This window comes from Onychostruthus taczanowskii, unplaced genomic scaffold (assembly GCF_017590055.1).
Source record: "Onychostruthus taczanowskii isolate IOZ18803 unplaced genomic scaffold, ASM1759005v1 scaffold7, whole genome shotgun sequence".
Classification (NCBI taxonomy): domain Eukaryota; kingdom Metazoa; phylum Chordata; class Aves; order Passeriformes; family Passeridae; genus Onychostruthus; species Onychostruthus taczanowskii.
Window position 1 is genome coordinate 8,875,241 of NW_024504786.1, and position 17,034 is coordinate 8,892,274.

The 17,034-nt window shown below is 44.9% G+C and overlaps 1 protein-coding gene across 4 annotated transcripts in view; it reads left to right on the forward strand.

The window, feature by feature from the left end:
* The window catches only part of ERI3 (ERI1 exoribonuclease family member 3), a 118,723-nt gene that overhangs the window by 13,208 nt on the left and 88,481 nt on the right, over window positions 1-17,034 (forward strand). For all 4 annotated transcript variants that reach the window (XR_005953939.1, XM_041421937.1, XM_041421934.1 and 1 more), the window contains exons 2-4: window positions 866-982; window positions 7,059-7,118; window positions 8,938-9,029. Coding sequence is in view for 3 of the 4 variants with exons in the window: in XM_041421937.1 (XP_041277871.1) it covers window positions 866-982; window positions 7,059-7,118; window positions 8,938-9,029 (269 nt within the window). In the remaining variant the exon portion in view is untranslated. The remainder of the gene's footprint in view (window positions 1-865; window positions 983-7,058; window positions 7,119-8,937; window positions 9,030-17,034) is intronic.

Here is a 17,034-nt window from a genome sequence, read left to right on the forward strand (position 1 = left end):
TTCTCCTCTTACATTAAACTAGAAGGAAGAAAGGGAGTAGAGAAGGAGGGGGGTGAACACAAAGGATTTTATCGCTTTTATTCAGTGGGTGGCTTTTTTAATTTCATGTATATTTTTTAATAATTGAGAAATCCATCGCAACTGGATTTGTTTAAACTTTTTATTAACAGGTTCATGTAAATTTTTGATTGCTGATTATTCAAATAATTGAACATTCTTCTGACGAAGGAACGTTTTTATTTCCCTATCAGCATAAATTGGCTACAAAGAGGAAAATTAAGCCGGGCTTGCTACTGTGCTGTATCCCATAGGGATGGATTTGGGGGGAGCTTTCAGCTCCTCTTCTCAGTCTGTTGGAGGAGGGCAGTCCTCCTCAGCCTCTCCAGAGAAGGAGGTGCTTCATGCAGTAGTCCCTGTTGTCTGTCTGATGGTGTCCTCTAAAAGGATGGTGGGCTGGAAAGGTTGAGACTGCTCTTGGGGAGGGCACAGCCCCTGTGATGTCCTTGCTAAATAGCTGTGAGCCCATGGCAAGTACAGCTTCATATTCCCTGGGTATGGGAATATGGGAGTAGTGTGAGACCACCTTCCTTAGGTTCAGCTTGGGCAGTGATGTGTGCAGCTGCAGTGCTGAGCACAGAGAGCTCCTTGCAGCCTGTCTCAGCTGCGATGAGCATCAGCACCATCCTCTTCTGTTCTGGTGGTGTTGGATGTGCTCTATGCTGTGGCACCACCTTCCCACTTCTGCAGAGCTTTGTGTTGAGTTTTTGTTTGGGACTGTCAGGCCACCTTGCAGATGGGATAATTTCCAGCTTAATTTCTTGTTTTGTTTTAAATGAACAGCTGCTTTTCTTTTTGCCCTATTCAGGAAATCATCGAATTCCCTATCCTGAAGCTGAATGGCAGGACGATGGAGATCGAATCCACCTTTCACATGTATGTTCAGCCTGTGGTGCATCCCCAGCTTACGCCCTTCTGTACAGAGGTAAAGTGCAAAGGTTTCCTGGTGCTCCAAGAGTCTCTCTGGGAAGCAGGTTTCCATTGCACCAGGGAGTCAGGTCGCCTCTTCACGGTGCAGCTGCAAAGCAGTGTGTCATGCCAGCCTTGAGTTAATGACAAAGAGAATAATTTTTTGTTATTGCAGTAGTGTATAAAGACCTCAGTTTGGATTCATAAATAACTCTGGCTGTGATCTGCTAACTAAGATAATTGTATTTACAGCTAAAAAATGTCTCAATTGGGTGACCACCAAATAAACACACTCGTGTTAGCCAATGTTCAAAATCCTGTAACCTCTTTATGAGCTCTTGTGATTCTGCTGTTCTCCCCTGTGGTGGGGAAGGTCAAAGAGAGCATGGACTGAGGAAGGACAGTGCTGTGCAGATGTATGGTTCAGAGTCACTAAATGACTCTACTGTGGGCATGTATGTTAGGATTTGGGGAGTCCTTCAGAATAGTAGGATAATTAATGTTTGTATTTTTAAGACTTTTTGATGTTGTAATTGTGGGCCACTTGAAATGATTGCTGGAGAATAAATGATTGCTCTTTACTTGCTTACTCTCATTGCTGAGGACAGCTGCTCTTGAGCTGTGGCCACTTTTCCCCAGATATGAAATGAAGGTGGTAAATGCAATTCTTGAGGGTTCAGAAGAGTTAAGGAGCAGGGGTCTGATTTTGTTTTGTTTTGTTTTTTAATTCAACCCAAAAAGTTAACTGTTTTTTGAAGTGTGTTTTCCCTCCTTGCCATAATCATCAAAAGAAACTTTAAGTTCCTTTTGCTTTGAGTTTTTTTTTTTCCTGTCAGTCCATTGATTAGATTTTGAATCAGCTCAATGACTAAAATACTGACAGTGGGAATCAGTGTATTCAAGTTCTTCATTCTGTCCCTGTCTTGTCATCAACACCATGGTGTGTTTTCCCCTACCTCTGTGGTTACAGGCTTAAGCCCATGGAGGGCTTGTCCCACCTGTACTAATCTGATGAAAAATGACTCCTCTGTGTTAGGTGGAGTCCCCTCCAGAACCAACCAGCCCCTTCCATATTTTCACATTGTAAAAACAAATACTTATTTTTATTCTCCTGTAACTCAAAACCGTATGAAGGTATTTTATTTAAACTTAAAAAAAGACTAAGCACAGAAAACATTATTCCCCAGAGAAGAGCTTTCAGAAAGCTATAAATGTGTGAGAACAGAGGGTTATAATGGAAATGGTTTTGCAACCTTAATGCTAGAAGGCTGGGCAACTACTTTGGCTGTCCTTATCCCCACGAGACTTGCTGGACATATGCTTGTACAAATGTGATAAATCTCACAGCTTGCACCTGATCTTTGCTAAAGACAACGTCATCTTCTAGAGCTGAGCGCAAAATGTCGGCCTTGCAAGTCACCTAAATTCTGGAGAGAAGTTGTCTCATTAACTCCTACCAAAACTCCTTCTGGGAATCTCTCTATTGCATCCTTTCCCCTGTTTCTAAAGACTGCAGCTCTGTTCTTGCACAAGAATCTGCATGACTTGTTTGGTGCATGCTTGTGGTTCAGCTTTGTGAGATGAACAGAGCCTCCAGCCTGCTGCAATCTAGGGACATTTGGAAGTTCTCTAGATGATGACCTTGTGACCAACAGTCAGCCCATCTAATGCTCCTGTACTGCAGTGATGGTTTCTTCATCCTCTCTTGCTCTTGGGGGTCTGAACCAAATGTTTGTGTCTCCTGTGTGGGGCCTTGAAGCAAGTGAAGCTGAGTGTGTCTGTGTGTTTGTGATGGCTGTGCTTTTGCAGGATGGGCACAGATGTCCCAGGTCAGCATTCTGCTGCAGACTCTGCTGTGAACCTCGGTCTGGCATCATGTCCAAAGTTGGGTGAAAATGGGCAGTACCTGAGGCCAGCAGGCAAAATGATTGCAGAGCCCCCACCTGTGTGTATCAATGGTACAAAAAGGCTGCACTACCAGGTTTGGCAAGTCCTCTGTTATTAACAGCATGGATTGGGAAGCTGGTTTCAATCCTAGCCTTGACGTCACTGGCTCCTAGTCACCCCCACATTGTACTTCTTGCTACTTAGTGCCCAGCATGGCCCCTGTCCTTCCTGGCTTGGCAGTCTCCTGGCCTGTTGCAGGGGGCTGCCAAGAGGTCCAAGAGTGGGATCATGGCTGGAGGTTTAACTGGACTTTTTCCTGGGGCCAGTGTATGGGGCTGAGTTTGAAACCCTCCCCTGAGAGCCACTGGTGAACCTTACTAAACAGTGGGGTGCTGCTAGGTAGGTGCAGAGATCATCCCTGTGCCACTGGTGTAGGTTTGCTTGAGACCCCAGAGACACAGCCAAGATGTGCTCTTGCAGAGCTGCTGCCTGAACTGCTCCAGCACTTGTTATTGACTTTCTGCTGCTTTATGTTTTCTGAAAAATACTAATTTTGCTAAATGCCAGTAAAGGGCTTTGTCTAGGCACCTCTACTTACAAAGGGTGAGATTTATTGGCCTCTTTGTCTACAAAGAAAGACCAGGCCTGATTATCAGATGGTACACCAGAGACAAGTGCTTAGGTAATCAGCAAACTGTCTTGGAGTAGAAATACGATGATTTTTCAGATAAACTCTGTAGGAAAAGCACTGTTGGTGTTAACATTACATGGGAGCCTGTCTGCTGTGCTGCTGATTTCCCCTCTCTCCTCTGCCTTTGCTAAGCAGTAGAACTGCTTGGTGTAGACTCTGTGTGGAAGGGTTGCTGGGGTTGCTTGACATTACTCCTTGAGTTTGGATTGCCTCTTCCATCCCTCTTCCTTCTTGAGAACAACAGCACAGCATGGGAAGGGTACTTGGAAGGGTGGAGAGCTTGTTGCCTCCCTCAAGACATCGCTTTGCTTACCTTTTGGTGTGTCTGTGCTCTCCCCTGTCTACAGGATGTTTCTCCAACTCCCCACATCAATAGCCAGGAGCTGCCTTCCAGTGCTGGCTCACTCTGAGACTTCATCTCATCCCCTTTCTCCTGACCTGCTTCTGTAAAACAGCAGGTCGTGACCTTGGTAATTGTGAGGGGTGAGCTGAATGCTTAGGTGAAGAAGTTGTTAAAAGTTATTATTAGGTGTATAAAGCTCATCATGCCCTTTTGGAAGATCCAGATGATTTTTCTGGTGCCCAAGAAAGTTCTTGCCAGGAGCTTAAGGAGAGGTTCCCTCTACACGCAAGATGCTTGTACAGATCTTTTCACGATACTTTGCTCTCTTTTTATGTCTAATTTTTATTGATTTTTTTTTTCCTGAAGGAATAGACAATAAAAATAAAAAAGATAAAGGCATTATAGCTTGCTTATATCCCCAAGTACCTCATGCTTCTTGGGATAACCAGTGAAATTTTACAATTGTGCAGTTTTATGTTTTTATACTTTTTCAAAGCTGCAAGACCAGATAATGCTGCAGAGATCCAATGCACTAGGTTGGATGAGGCAGATGGACATAACTGATAACAAAAAGTATCAGAAAGGATGAGAGAGTAGAAATCTGGTCCAGTTTGAGCACTCTGACCTGTATTGAAATGTACCTCTGGAGCAGATACATTCCTTTTTATTCATGTGTGTGATTTCTGCAGTGTGAATCCTGTGTGTGTATGCTTGGCAATGTGTCCTTGTACAGACAGGCTGGCCTGGCAGGGAAGGACAGAAGAAATTTTGGGCAAGAATAAGCAGTGATTCTTGGTGGCACCTCTGCATCCGCCTCCATATCCCCTCCCTCCTCCTAATGGGAAGTATCTGGATGAGGTCATTATACCCTGTTCTCCCATGGCATGAGGGGTGGAGTGGTCCATAGATACAGTCCTGAGGGTGCCTGGAATGATAGAAACCATTTGCATCAGTACTGGCTAAGATAGTGAAAGGTCACGTGTCATCCTCAGCGCAGAAAAGACTTGGACCTCTTGGAGCAGGTTCAGAGGAGGGCCAGGAAGATGAGGAGAGGGATGAGGAAAGGCTGGGAGCTTTGAGGTTGTTCAGTTTGGAGAAGACTCCCAAGAGATCTTATACCTTTTAGTACTTCAGGGGGCCTATAAGATAGACTTTTCAGCTCGGCCCCATTGTGACAGGACAAGGAATAATGACTTTAAACTAGTTAGTTAGATCAACTAAGTGTACAGAAGAAGATTTTTACATTGAGGGTGATGAAACAGAGGCAGAAGTTGCCAGAGAGGTAACGTTCAAGGTCAGGTTGGACAAGGCTGTGAGTAAGCTGATTTAGTTGAAGATGTCCATGCTCACTGCGAGGGAGGTTGGACTGGATGAATTTTAAAGGTCCCTTCCTAAACAAACTATTTTATGATTCTGTGTTCCTTTCCAAACACCCCTTTCAGTCACTTCTAGAGATTTGGGTTGAGCTGCTGTCTGAAAGGCACAACCAGCACTTTGCAATAGGTGAGCTGTCCACCTCTGCCAGAAGAATACATGGAGAGAAAGATGGCAAGAAAAGCAAAAACCATACCAGTGAGCTTTAAAAACTGCTCTAAAGAGCCATGCATTAGTTCCTCAAATCTATTTGCTTCTCAGAGTATGGAATTCTGTAGGTAGCAGCTGTTAACACAATTAAAATAGAGATTAATATAAAAATAGTTTCTGAAATATAAAAGAGTGTCTGTGTCCCTCCACTTTCCTAAAATTCCATTTCATAATGGCTTGATGAACTTGAGAAATACACCTAGAGGAACTCTGCATTCTTAAAATTAAAATACTTTCCCTAAAAGGTATGTATTGCTATTTCATGGGAGTCACTATGAGAAAATAATCTATCCACTTACAGTTTATTCAGTGAGTCAGGTATTTGGTATTCATTAAATGCCATTACAGTTTAATTGGAGTTTAATATAATTTCTTTTTCTGTCCTCCAAGTTCAGTGCTGTAAGCCAAGCATCCAAAGAAACTGAGAGATAGAAACCATTTAGCTTCCTTCAGTTGCCACATACTTAATAAAGCAGAGCCCTCTGGTTTGTGAGAGGAACTTACGTTGTACGAGTAGGTTGAGCTGGTCTGTGTGGAAGAGTTACTCCTGGGTGATGATGAGGCCATCAGTATCTCTTAACTGAATGCTATGGCTTCCAGAGGTGTGGATGCTTCTAGGTTGTGCTTGACCTTTATTTTATGAAAACGTGTGAGATGTGTAGCTTCAGGAAAGTGCCATATGAAGTGAAATCCCATAGTGTGCACTTGTTTTAATAATGATTTTTTTAATTACTTGGGTGCATTGATGGCAAGCTACTGAACTCCGATATTCAATATGTTAAAAGACAGTTTTGTCAGTTGGAAGGCAGATGGAAAAATTATCTGTTTTCCATGTGCCTCAAGCTCTCTTGGGCAGACAAAGGCAGAGGCCCCTGAGACTGCATCTTTTAATGCATGTGTTTAGCTTTGAACAGCCGTGCAGTCAAGGAGCAGTCAGTAGGAGTATCTGTTGGCAGGACCTCTTCTGAGGAACCTACTGGAAAAGACTGGACAGGGCTCTGGAAGAAAGTGCTTTTCTTCAGATTTCATTCCATTATTTTAAATACAGTTTTGAACTGCTGAGGAATGCTGTGATGGACTGTGGGAATGTGCACATGCTGCCTGCCCTGCTCAGGGCAGGATGACTGGGCCCTCTCCAGGTCTCACTTACCAATACTTCTCTGTTTGGTTCATCTAACACTGAAATTTTGGTGTCACTGTGATAGCAGAGGAATGTCCTGAGACCTTGCTAGTTACCACTGCCTGTGTACATCAAGGCAACACCAAAACTGCTGAAGGGCATGTTGAAAAAGGGCATCATGTTGGTGCATGACACTGCTCCCCAAGTGGACCCTACCATGCTGAGAATTTGCGGTTTTGTGGTGTGGGTAGGAGCCCTGCTATATTTCTGTGTTTGGGATGGAGCTGGGCCCTTGCCTGTGGCTGGGGAGCTACCAGGGTCACTCTGCTGTGGCTGGTTCCTCGTCAACACCCATGTGGGTCACAGGAGCATGTTTTGGTTGCAGAAAGATGGACAGGAGGGTAGACCTCTCTAACGATCTTTTGAGTGCTGCTCTGGTGACTGCTTTCCGTTTGTCTCTGTTTCAGCTGACTGGGATTATTCAAGGCATGGTGGATGGGCAGCCAAGCCTCCAGCAAGTGCTTGAGGTAAGCACAGTAACCTTTAGTTCTCAAACTCTGACCTCTGGTCTTGTAGTCCCCTCTTCATCTCTTTCCCTGCACCCTCCCCTTGCTGAGAATCGAACCGCGTAATTTGACTATGATTACAGCTTCATTAGAATAACATTTGCTGTCACACTGGTGACACACTGCTGAGATTATTGAACCATTGATCTGTCATCTCCAGCTGTTCATGTCAAGGGTGCTGACAAGATATCCAAACTCCCGCCAGTAGATAGGAGAAGAGGCGATTCTTTCTTGAGCCAGTTTTAAAGCATCAAGACATTGCTCAAGACCACTGCTCCTGGAGATTCTGCTTTCATTTCTTTTCCCCTCCCTCAGCACTTTATTCAATTATTTTTTCTACCTGTTTAAATGCTCAATAATACATGTAGTATAGAAAGAAAATGCCTCGGAAATCTAATCTAAAGGATGTGTGAATGCAGATACAGCCCTAGTAATACCTTCTGCTTAATGTGGAATTCCTAGAGAATTTAAGGCTTAATTAGCTTGGAAGTATTTCTCCATCAATAGCTTTTGTTGGTAGTCAGATAGTGAAGGAAACCTCCTCAAGGAGAGCCTACTTGGGCTGCAGATTGATGTTTGATGCGTCTTCTCTGTCAAGATTTCCACTGCTGTGTTACCTAATTGTTCCTAATCAGAATAATTGCAACAATTGTTTCTCTGAGGAAATCAAATTAAAGGTGTTAAAGTCCTCCCTGGAGACAGCACTTGATGGGCATTCACATCAGGGAGTTCAGAATGGTTACCACTGCTGTCCCCAACTCTGGGCAGGCTCATGTGAGCTCATTTTTGGACAGAAAAATTGTTCATACAGCAGCATGTTTCTAGGTTAAAAAGAGATTCAGGTCAGGCAACTCCTGAGGCATGCTGGTTTAGTCAGGAGTGAAAGGTGTCAAGCAAAGGAAAAGAGGAAGGATTTCTGTTGCTCAAGCATTGAAAATGCTGCTAGTGAGGTTGCATACTAACAGTTGATTGCCTGCCACTGCAAGATTTTGGGCACATTGTCTGCTAGTTTTAGCTGGAATAAGTGTCTGTGCAGGGCTTCTGTCTGTGCAGGGCTTCTAGTCTAAGTTAGTTCCTTAATCCCTGAGGTGGATTGCATCCTCCAGGTTAACATGGCCCAGGACCCAGAACATCTGTCCCTGTGGGAAGCTGATCAGGAATAGTGGATCCACTTTAAATCCACACTACACTGAGCAAGCACTTCTTCAGAACTGTAAGAAGGAAAGAGGGATCCAGCCTGGAGAGGGAGGAGACACCTGGCTTTGCTTGTTACTGCCGCACAGTGCCTGCGTGTGCCCAGCCTTTCCATTTTTTTCCCCTTCCTGTATTCCCCTGGTGCTATATGAATTAGTGTATGTGAGAAATGCTGTAGGGGAGGGATGCCATCTCAATATACCTGTCTTTTCTCCTCAATGGAGGGGAACAAAAGTTATGTTTCCTACTGGCCTCTTTGGTACAGGGAGAGGAGAAATGCCAGGTAACAGCACAGTTGTATCGTCCCGTTAACGCTGCGCAACTTTCATCCCTCCACAAGCAGAGCTGCTGCGGTGTCTGATAAGATCATCTCTCCTCTGGTTGCCTGATGTCTCCTATCAGAAATCTTCAAAGGTCCAAACGTGCTGTTGTTGAGATGGCAAGCAAAGAGAGAAGAGAGAGAGGGAGAGGTTGGATAAGATCACAATTTTCTTCTCTCTTGATTGCAAGCAGCTTATCTGAGTTTAACTCTTGTGGCTCGGCCTGTCTCTGCAAAACTCATCCTCTTTTCTTGCCTTCCTTTCAGAGGGTTGACGAGTGGATGGCAAAGGAAGGCCTCTTAGATCCCAGCGTCAAGTCGATTTTTGTGACCTGTGGAGACTGGGATTTGAAAGTGATGTGAGTATGGGAGGGGAGGGGGATTTTCCTGGGCTTTATTGCTCTGTGCTTGCCTGTAGTGCATATGTCTTTGTCCTTGCAAGCCTCCAACTGTCTCTAGTCATTGTTTCTTAGGGAAATTGTTATTTGCCATGCATAATTGGGAGAGGAGAGTTGTTTGAGAAAACAGGTGGGTGCTGGGCATGGTGCAATATCACTGCTTAGGATATTCCCTGTAGTGATTGAAGCCTTTCAGAACACCAATAAAAGTTTAAATTGGAGCTTTATAACGTTTTGCCTTTTACCCAGTATGCTTTCCAAAGGGATGGATATTTCTGAGTGCATACTTGGATGATCATACGTGAAGATCCTTACCTGACTTCCTGCATTTAAGGGTTTTTGTGAAATCTTGGCACAGTAATTCAATGTGAATCACAGAGTAGTCTTTGGAATAGAATACAAGCAGAATACAAGCCAGGTCTGGCATGCTCCAGTGGTGTTCTTATCGTTAAGGTCATCTTCATCAGCTGGGTGAATATCTGGCAAGTACCAGGTGGGGACCTGTACTGGAATCTGCAAGTGTTAGTGTATGTGCATGTTTTGTTAGAAAAATAGCTAGGCCACAACCTAAAAATGGTATTGTAAGAATGGAGCTAAATGTCCAAAAATTAAATTAGTTCAGTCTCTAAAGTGTTTGCAGATCAGTGTCCTACAGAGCTGAATTCCCTTGGATTTGTATAATCTTGCTTCAGCTTTTCATTTCCCTGTGGTGCTGGGTAAAGACTCCTGTTGTTATCACACCAGTAAAGCATGGGCTTGACACATCCCATCCTAAACTGACAGCCACAACTCGTTAGTAGTGTTACTTGGTTTTCACTGTGACATTGGTTTCCCCAAGCTGGAAGCCTAAATAAACTGCACATAAATAAACTGGAGCAATCAGCACCAGTTCTTCCCTGACAAGTAGTCTTTGCAGAGTGGCAGCTCCTTGCCTTTTCTTTGTGTAATTAGTGAAACATGAAATATGGGGTCCAAAGCTCAGCACAAGCACTAGTGGTGGTGAGAAATTGGCTCCAGATAGAGACAGAGGGGTGGTATTTGAATTTTTGAGTCAGAATCTCGGTCTTTGCTCAGGCTGTGTCCAGAGCTCATATATATTGCAAGTTCCTGTGTTAGTTGCTTAAATTAGGAGTGAGTTATTTTTCATTATATATCATGTTTATGCTTCTGTTAGAGCATAAACAGTTGCTGTGCTAAGCTTCTGTTTCTCATGTATTCTGTTTTCTCTGTTCTTTACTCCTGTATTGCTGTTGTGAGAGTCCAATTTACCACTTTGTTGATGGTTGTGAGAAACAGTTATCTTTGCTCCAAGCCCATCTTTCCATCCCTTCACAGTGGGCTGACAAGAATTCCCAGGTAACAACATCCTATCTTGGCATTCATATGGAAAGAGCAACCTGGATGTGTTGAGGTGTTCTGGGTTTTTTTTTCTTCAGAGCTCTACAGCAGGCAAATAGAGGTAAAGATGAGCCCCATTCGTGGTGAGCTGTAGAGGTTGTGAGGTGAGCTGGCTCAGAGGGACATGCTGTTCTGGAGTGGAGATACACTATTCACTGTTTGCAGCGGTCTCTCGCATGGATTGTCCCTCACTAGTCAGCTGGAAAAGAAGACTCCACTCCTGGCCATGAGGTTGTTGAGAGTGGTTCATTTCTCCCTCTTCCTTTTAAATTTTTTTTTTAAACCATTAACTTCAGAATTCAATCCTGAAGCGTCTTCAGGGCAAAGCAGAAAATGCATTCTGTGTTTCCAAGCACATGGGTAGCAGGAGTCTGGCTGCAGCCGCCTGGTGAGTAGCACATCACGCTGCTCCATCGCCGATTGGGTGCTGCAGCGTGTAGCATCACATCTGATTAGCACCATGCCAGGGGATGAGGCTCGAGTGAGGACTCCCTGCCAGCTCTGACTTGTCTCATTTCCCATTACTTTTATCTGTCACCACAAATGCCGAGTCTCCCTCCTGAACTAATTAAGTTTGCGTGTGTTTAGACACATTGCCAAATAGGGTTTAGCAAAGCAGAACTGAGCATCTCTTTTTAAAGAGAGAAAGCGGAGAGCTGAAACAAGGCTGCTCAGACAGGGAGACAGAGCCTCAGAGACGTGGAACATCCATGAGGTATTCCAGGGAATCACTCCATGCTTCCCTACAAGACCTGTGGTGTAGCTGATGCCCTTTGCTACCACGTTGAGACCACACGCTGGTCACAAAAGTCAGTAGGAAGGGAGGTGGTGCTGTTTGTCCACTTTTGGAGGAGTGTTGTTGGAACATTGCATGGTAGAAACTTGGCTGGCTTCCAGAGGAATTGAGGACGCTGAGGTGAGTGCAACACTTCCTGACTTAAGGAGCCACCACTTGTGACAAGTTTACTCCTAACTCTGCTCTTTCTTTCTCAGCTTCCTTAGTAATGACAGCTGCTTGCATAGCTGCAATCCTCTTACCCAGATCTTGAGTGGTTTGGAGTTCCTGTCCTCCGTTGTCCTTAGCTTGGCTGGTAAACCATGCAGCTTTGTTCCTGGCTTCTCCAGCAGTGGCCTGGGCATTTAGTTTGGCTTCTGTCTGCATGTGCTGTTCTAGAACTGAGATATGGTGTCTTCTGGACTGGCCTGTCTACTATGAGGGCTCCCAGTAGGTGCCACTGGTAGGTGCCAGAGAGCACAGTGGGTTGAGCAAGTTGGATGTGGGGAAGTGGCTGTAACAAGGAGGAGGAATCTTCAAGCTTGTCAGTGTTGGATATAGGGATAAGGTAGGGAAATAGCCCTGCTTAAGCAAGGAGTTGCAATGTGTGTAGCTCAAACAAAAGCACCAGAGAAATAGTAATTGTCAGGGTACTGCTCTCTGCTGATGGTGTGTGGCACTGCTGAGTCTGCAGGATTCAAGATGTAAACTCAGCTGCTAAAGGATCAGTAAAGCTTCTGCTTGGCTCAGGGATCTTCAGGAAATGAGGTGCTGTGTAGCTACAGACTTGATTGCTCTTGAACACTGGAGCTTCCTTGGAAGACCACAGAGCTGTTTGTCTGTCTTCTCTCAGAAAACAGGGAGCACTAGTCACAAGGTGCCGGATGCCCAGAACAGGAAGTTCTGGGTACCCGGAACACCAAGCATGTGAGATGGGCTTATGGAGGTTTAGCACGAGTCAAGGCCCTCGGCCATGCTACCAAAGGCTTTGTCATGGGTGTGGTGCACCATCAGAAGGTGCACCTGTTGGAGGGATTTGGTTGCTGCTGGAGAGAGTCTGTTGTGTGAGAGGGCTCCTAAATGAAGCGCTGATCCTCTGCTGGCTGTGCTTGGATCAACCTGCTTTCAGTTCTTGGTGTGTGTGAATCAGCCTGGAGTTGGGGAGACAGCAGCTCTCCTGCCAGCCCTCCCCTTCCCTCTTGTTAAGATGCAATTTCTTTAATGAGGAAAACCTCTTGAGTAGGAACATCACCTTTCTTGAAGGCTTGTCCTGACAAGGCAGTTCAAGCCGACAGAGTCGCATATCAACTTCAGCAAATATCAGTCACTCATTACAGAGACTCTTCTCCCCCCCACCCCCCAGCAACACCCCTCATTCCCAGACAAGGGAATGAATCACACTTCTGCTCTTGAATACATCATGACAAGTCATGGTTCTAATGAGAGAGGGCCATTCATTCTGTGTGGAAAGTTCCCTGTGTCGACTCAGAAATGTTATTAATTAAAGAGAGCTACCTGAAGCAAAAGATGAAAGGAGCACCAGACCTGCCAAGCTAAAATATGAGTGGGGATACAGCCTCGTTAGACGCACGGTCCTCAGGCCTCTGCATGCTCAGTGGGAGGATTCCTTTAGCCTGTTGCAAGGAGCTATAGTCCAAGTTTAACAGCTCCAGGGATGGATTCAGATACCTGATGTCATCTGCTTTAGTGCTTGGACCTCATTCTGCACCTAGGTTGGAACTGACACAAGTCATTAAGCTAATAGCATTGATGTGGCATTGGGTGGCAAGGGTAACATGCCTCTGAAGGGGCTGAGGGAGCTGCTGACTGCAGGAGGCAGGTTTAGTGGAAAAGAGGGTACTTAGTATCTGCCAGAGTTGAGCCCTTGTAATATAAGCTCTTTAGTGTAGTTTATCTCTGCTGAAATGTCAAATTGCTTTCCCCTGTGTGTGGAACCAGTTTGTGGGCTCTTAAACACAATGTGAATTAATCCTGGCAACGAAAGAGGCATTTTTACCATATGTTCATAGATACAGAGTTGAAGTACAGTGAGGTTAAGTGAGATGCCTGTGGCTGTGCAGGCAGGCAGAGGCAGAGTCTTATGTCCCAAATCTCAGACCTGCACCATAATGTCAGAAGCATCAGTTAATCCTTCTCCTTCCAGATTTGGATTGTTCTGTAAGTGCACTGAGCACAGCCAAAAGTACATGTAAGCTTTGGTCTATGTAACAGTGACATGAAGATGCTTTAACTGCACTTACTGTGACTGATCAGAACATGCTAATTTATGTCTTCACAGGAAACTACTGCTCAGAAGTTTTTTATTTTCTTAAATAAGTGTTAAAAGGCAAGTACTCTCTAATATAGTGATAAAACATAGTGAAGTGTCTTGAAATGTTAATAGCCCTTGGTGCTCTTCCTAGGTTGGATATTAGTAAATTCTGAGCAGTAAATTATACCATTGCTTAATTTTGTCATACTGTTTTAATTCTTTCTTGCAAGTTACACAGACTGGGAGGATGCTTGTCTTCTCCGACCAGCTCCAAGTGTGACAGTGGGTTGCTCTTTCCAGGCTTCTGTCCTGGATGTTTTTGAGATCAGAATTAGGTCATGAATGGAAAAGAATTGTTGGTGTTAGTGTCCTCTGTACATGCTGTTCTTTATCACAGGACCAGGAGGGGGTCAGTAGCCTCCGCCTCAGAGAGAAATTGCAGATGGCCACTGACTGGAGTGGGAATGCTTGGGTAGTCATGAGGAAAGGCAGGAGAAGGTGTGGCTGTGTGACAGCAGGGCAAGAGGTGTGTTCAGAGTTGAGAGCAACAAGAAGGATGTGGTAATTGAAAGATAATGTCGTAATCTGTGTTTAAAGCTAATAAAACAATTCCTTTCCAATTAAGGTCTTTAGATTAGCTTGGTGGTGTTTTTTTAGTGGGGATCATTTTGCTGAACAAGCCTATGCTGTATCTCTTCACATGGTTACATTGGCTGAACAAAGAGTGTGGTGTGAACTACAGTGAAGGGATGGGACTGAATATCCAGGGTCAGGAACCTTTTGAGTCAGCTTTGCTGATGGAGTTGTTCATGTAATTACATCCTAAAGTGCTTTGCCAGAGCTAAGCAAGGGAGCCTTGTGAGCACTTACAGGGAATAGCACTGACCCCATTCACTTCTGCGACCCTGCAGTCCAGCTTTTTGTTTTTAAAGAAAATGATATCACTTATAAAAAAAAAAAAAAAAAAAAAAAAATTTAAAAACAATTAGGATTTTAAGATTCCCCCTCTGTACACTCTTATTTAAAATGAGTATACCAGACTTGACTTTTGTTATCCCTATGTACCAGTTACCCTGGCTGATTCCTGTTCTTGTCTTTATTTGAAATAATTGGTTGCTTGGGCTTCTGCAAGTTACATTGTCCTAGATGTCTGGAAATGTCTTTGGGTTAAGCTTTGGACATAAGTCTTTGCATAGGGATCATCATGCAGTGGATTGTCACCTTCAGGTCTGTTCCTTAGCAAAGACATTTTCATATCAGGGCTGTAGTGGCTACAGATTTACTGAGCTGTGGTGCCCGGTGCACTTTGGGGGACTCTTCTGCCTGGGAATTAAGACCAAAGAAGTTGGAAGCAGCATGAAAAGAGTCTGGAGAAACTTACAAATAAATTTGCAGTCTAGGGGAGAATGAGACAGGCATTGCATCATGTACTTTATTTCCAGCACTGAACCTTTGGGATGGAGTAATAAGTGGAGAAGGTAGTTTTTTCTACCCCTGGGTAACTTAACTCAGACTGTTTGAAAACAGTCACACTAAACTGGATGTGAATCAATGGTCTCAATGTCATCTGCTCACAGAGTAGGGAACCATAATTCCCTCTGCACCAGGAATCACTAGTGTGAATTCTGTGTCCAGGGTTTTAGTGAATTCAGGCAAAATGGTTTCAAAATCAATGGATCTATAATGGGTGCTTGGTAAATGGGTACCTTGCCTCTGTCTATATGAGAGCCCTCTAATAGCAGTTCAGGATTGCGGTGATTCTGTGCCTTGGGGAATTGAAAAGCTGGTTGGCTTGGGACTGCAGAGGACCATCACTGAAGGGCTGTTTGCCATCTGAATTTCGTTGTTCGTGGCATGTGTGAAAAACAGGATTAGCTCCACAAAGTGTTTATTTTCTCTTAAAATAGCTTAATTTTTCTAGTGTTAGACAGCCATAGTGTTTCATGCTGGGTCTGAAATGTCAGCTGTCTTCCTTTGGATCCCAGCTCTTCTTACTTTGCAGAGGGCGCCAGTGCTGCCCTCTCAGTGGCTTGGCTGGGAGAGATGTGCTTATGGCTTCTTTGCCTAGAGAGCTCTGCTTGAAGAATACTGCCAGCCTGGGAGCAGCATCCTTCCTTTTTCACTTGCTCTGCTGTGTGAGTCTATAGCTTTCTTGAAAATGTTTTATTTTGTTGGGATGTTTGTTGCCTGTTGGGAACCATTTTCCTGGATGGGTTCAGTCCCTTTCCTCCTGAAGCTCCTGGCTGGCAAAGACCTACTGGGCCATCTTGAGGTCATCCCTGGTATTTTCCCTCCAGCATATTCTCATGTGCCTTGTCCAGTGACACTCTGTATCCTCAGGAGTAGATGATGGGGTGCATGCAGGACTTGGGAGGACACCGGAGCTGCAGGCTAACTTTTTGAGCTGAGTCCGTTTCATGTGGGAGTCACCTTTTTCCATGTTTGGCTCAGGTGCTGCCGTCGGCAGCCTGGCACCCCAAAGGCAGTGTCACATGCTCAGACATTGATGTGGACCAGGTGTCAGCAATGATGTGAGGCATATGGAGGTGGTAGTAGAAGAAAGCAGAATAGAGAAGTCTGTGGGAAGAAGACAGAGGAAGCAGGGTGATGTCCTGGCAGGGTTGTGTCTGGGAAGCTCATACTGCCTAGGACTTCATCCTGCCTTGGTCCTACCAGCTTTACCTCTCTTGGAGCAAGGATTTCTCTCATCCTCTCTGCCTGGAACCTTGGGACACCCTTCACCTCTGTAGGTGCCTCTTGGTCATCTCTAATTTCCTTGCTTCCGTTTTTCCATGTGAATGTTAAACCAGGTCTCGGTGTTGACTGTTGGCCAGCATGCCCAAGGTGCTTGGGCACCGGCTGACTTCAGTTCCTCATCCCTGCCTGGAGTCACGTCTGTCCCTGCAAACCAGGTGGATGGATTAGGCTGGTGGGAGGTTGCCAAGACCTCTCCTCCAGCTCACAATGCTCCCAGCTCTGAAGAGAACTTTTACATTTTATGGACTGTTTAGCTTCCCAATGGTGATCCTAGTTCTTCACAGCATGTATATGCCATTTCTTGATTATTAAAAGGACCCCTGAAAAGGAGCTGCCCTCTGAGTCAGAGCTCTTCCATGCAGTTAATTGCAGGAAGGTTTTCCTTAGACTGTGAGGCTTAATATTTCCAGACTCTCCCTATGTTAAAAGGGTGAATTAGTACCCAGATTTCCCCACAGCTGCAGACTGACCCTTGTGCACCATCAGTAAGCAGGCACAGGAAGAACACTTATGCTGGGGGTAGTTCAGACTTGGAATTGCTGTGGAGGAAGTTCACTTGATTTCTGCACAAAGCTCGAGTGCCTTAAAGGTTGTCTGGCCAGGTGTCTCAGTCTTTCAATTCTATATCCTTATTTTGTGTGACACTTCAGGTGCCAAAGTAGCCTCCGTTCCTTGGGGGCCCAAGCAAGCACCATGTTTACTGGGAAGAGAGTGATTACCTTGGACTGACTGACAGGTCAGCCAAAGGTTGGATGGATGGATGG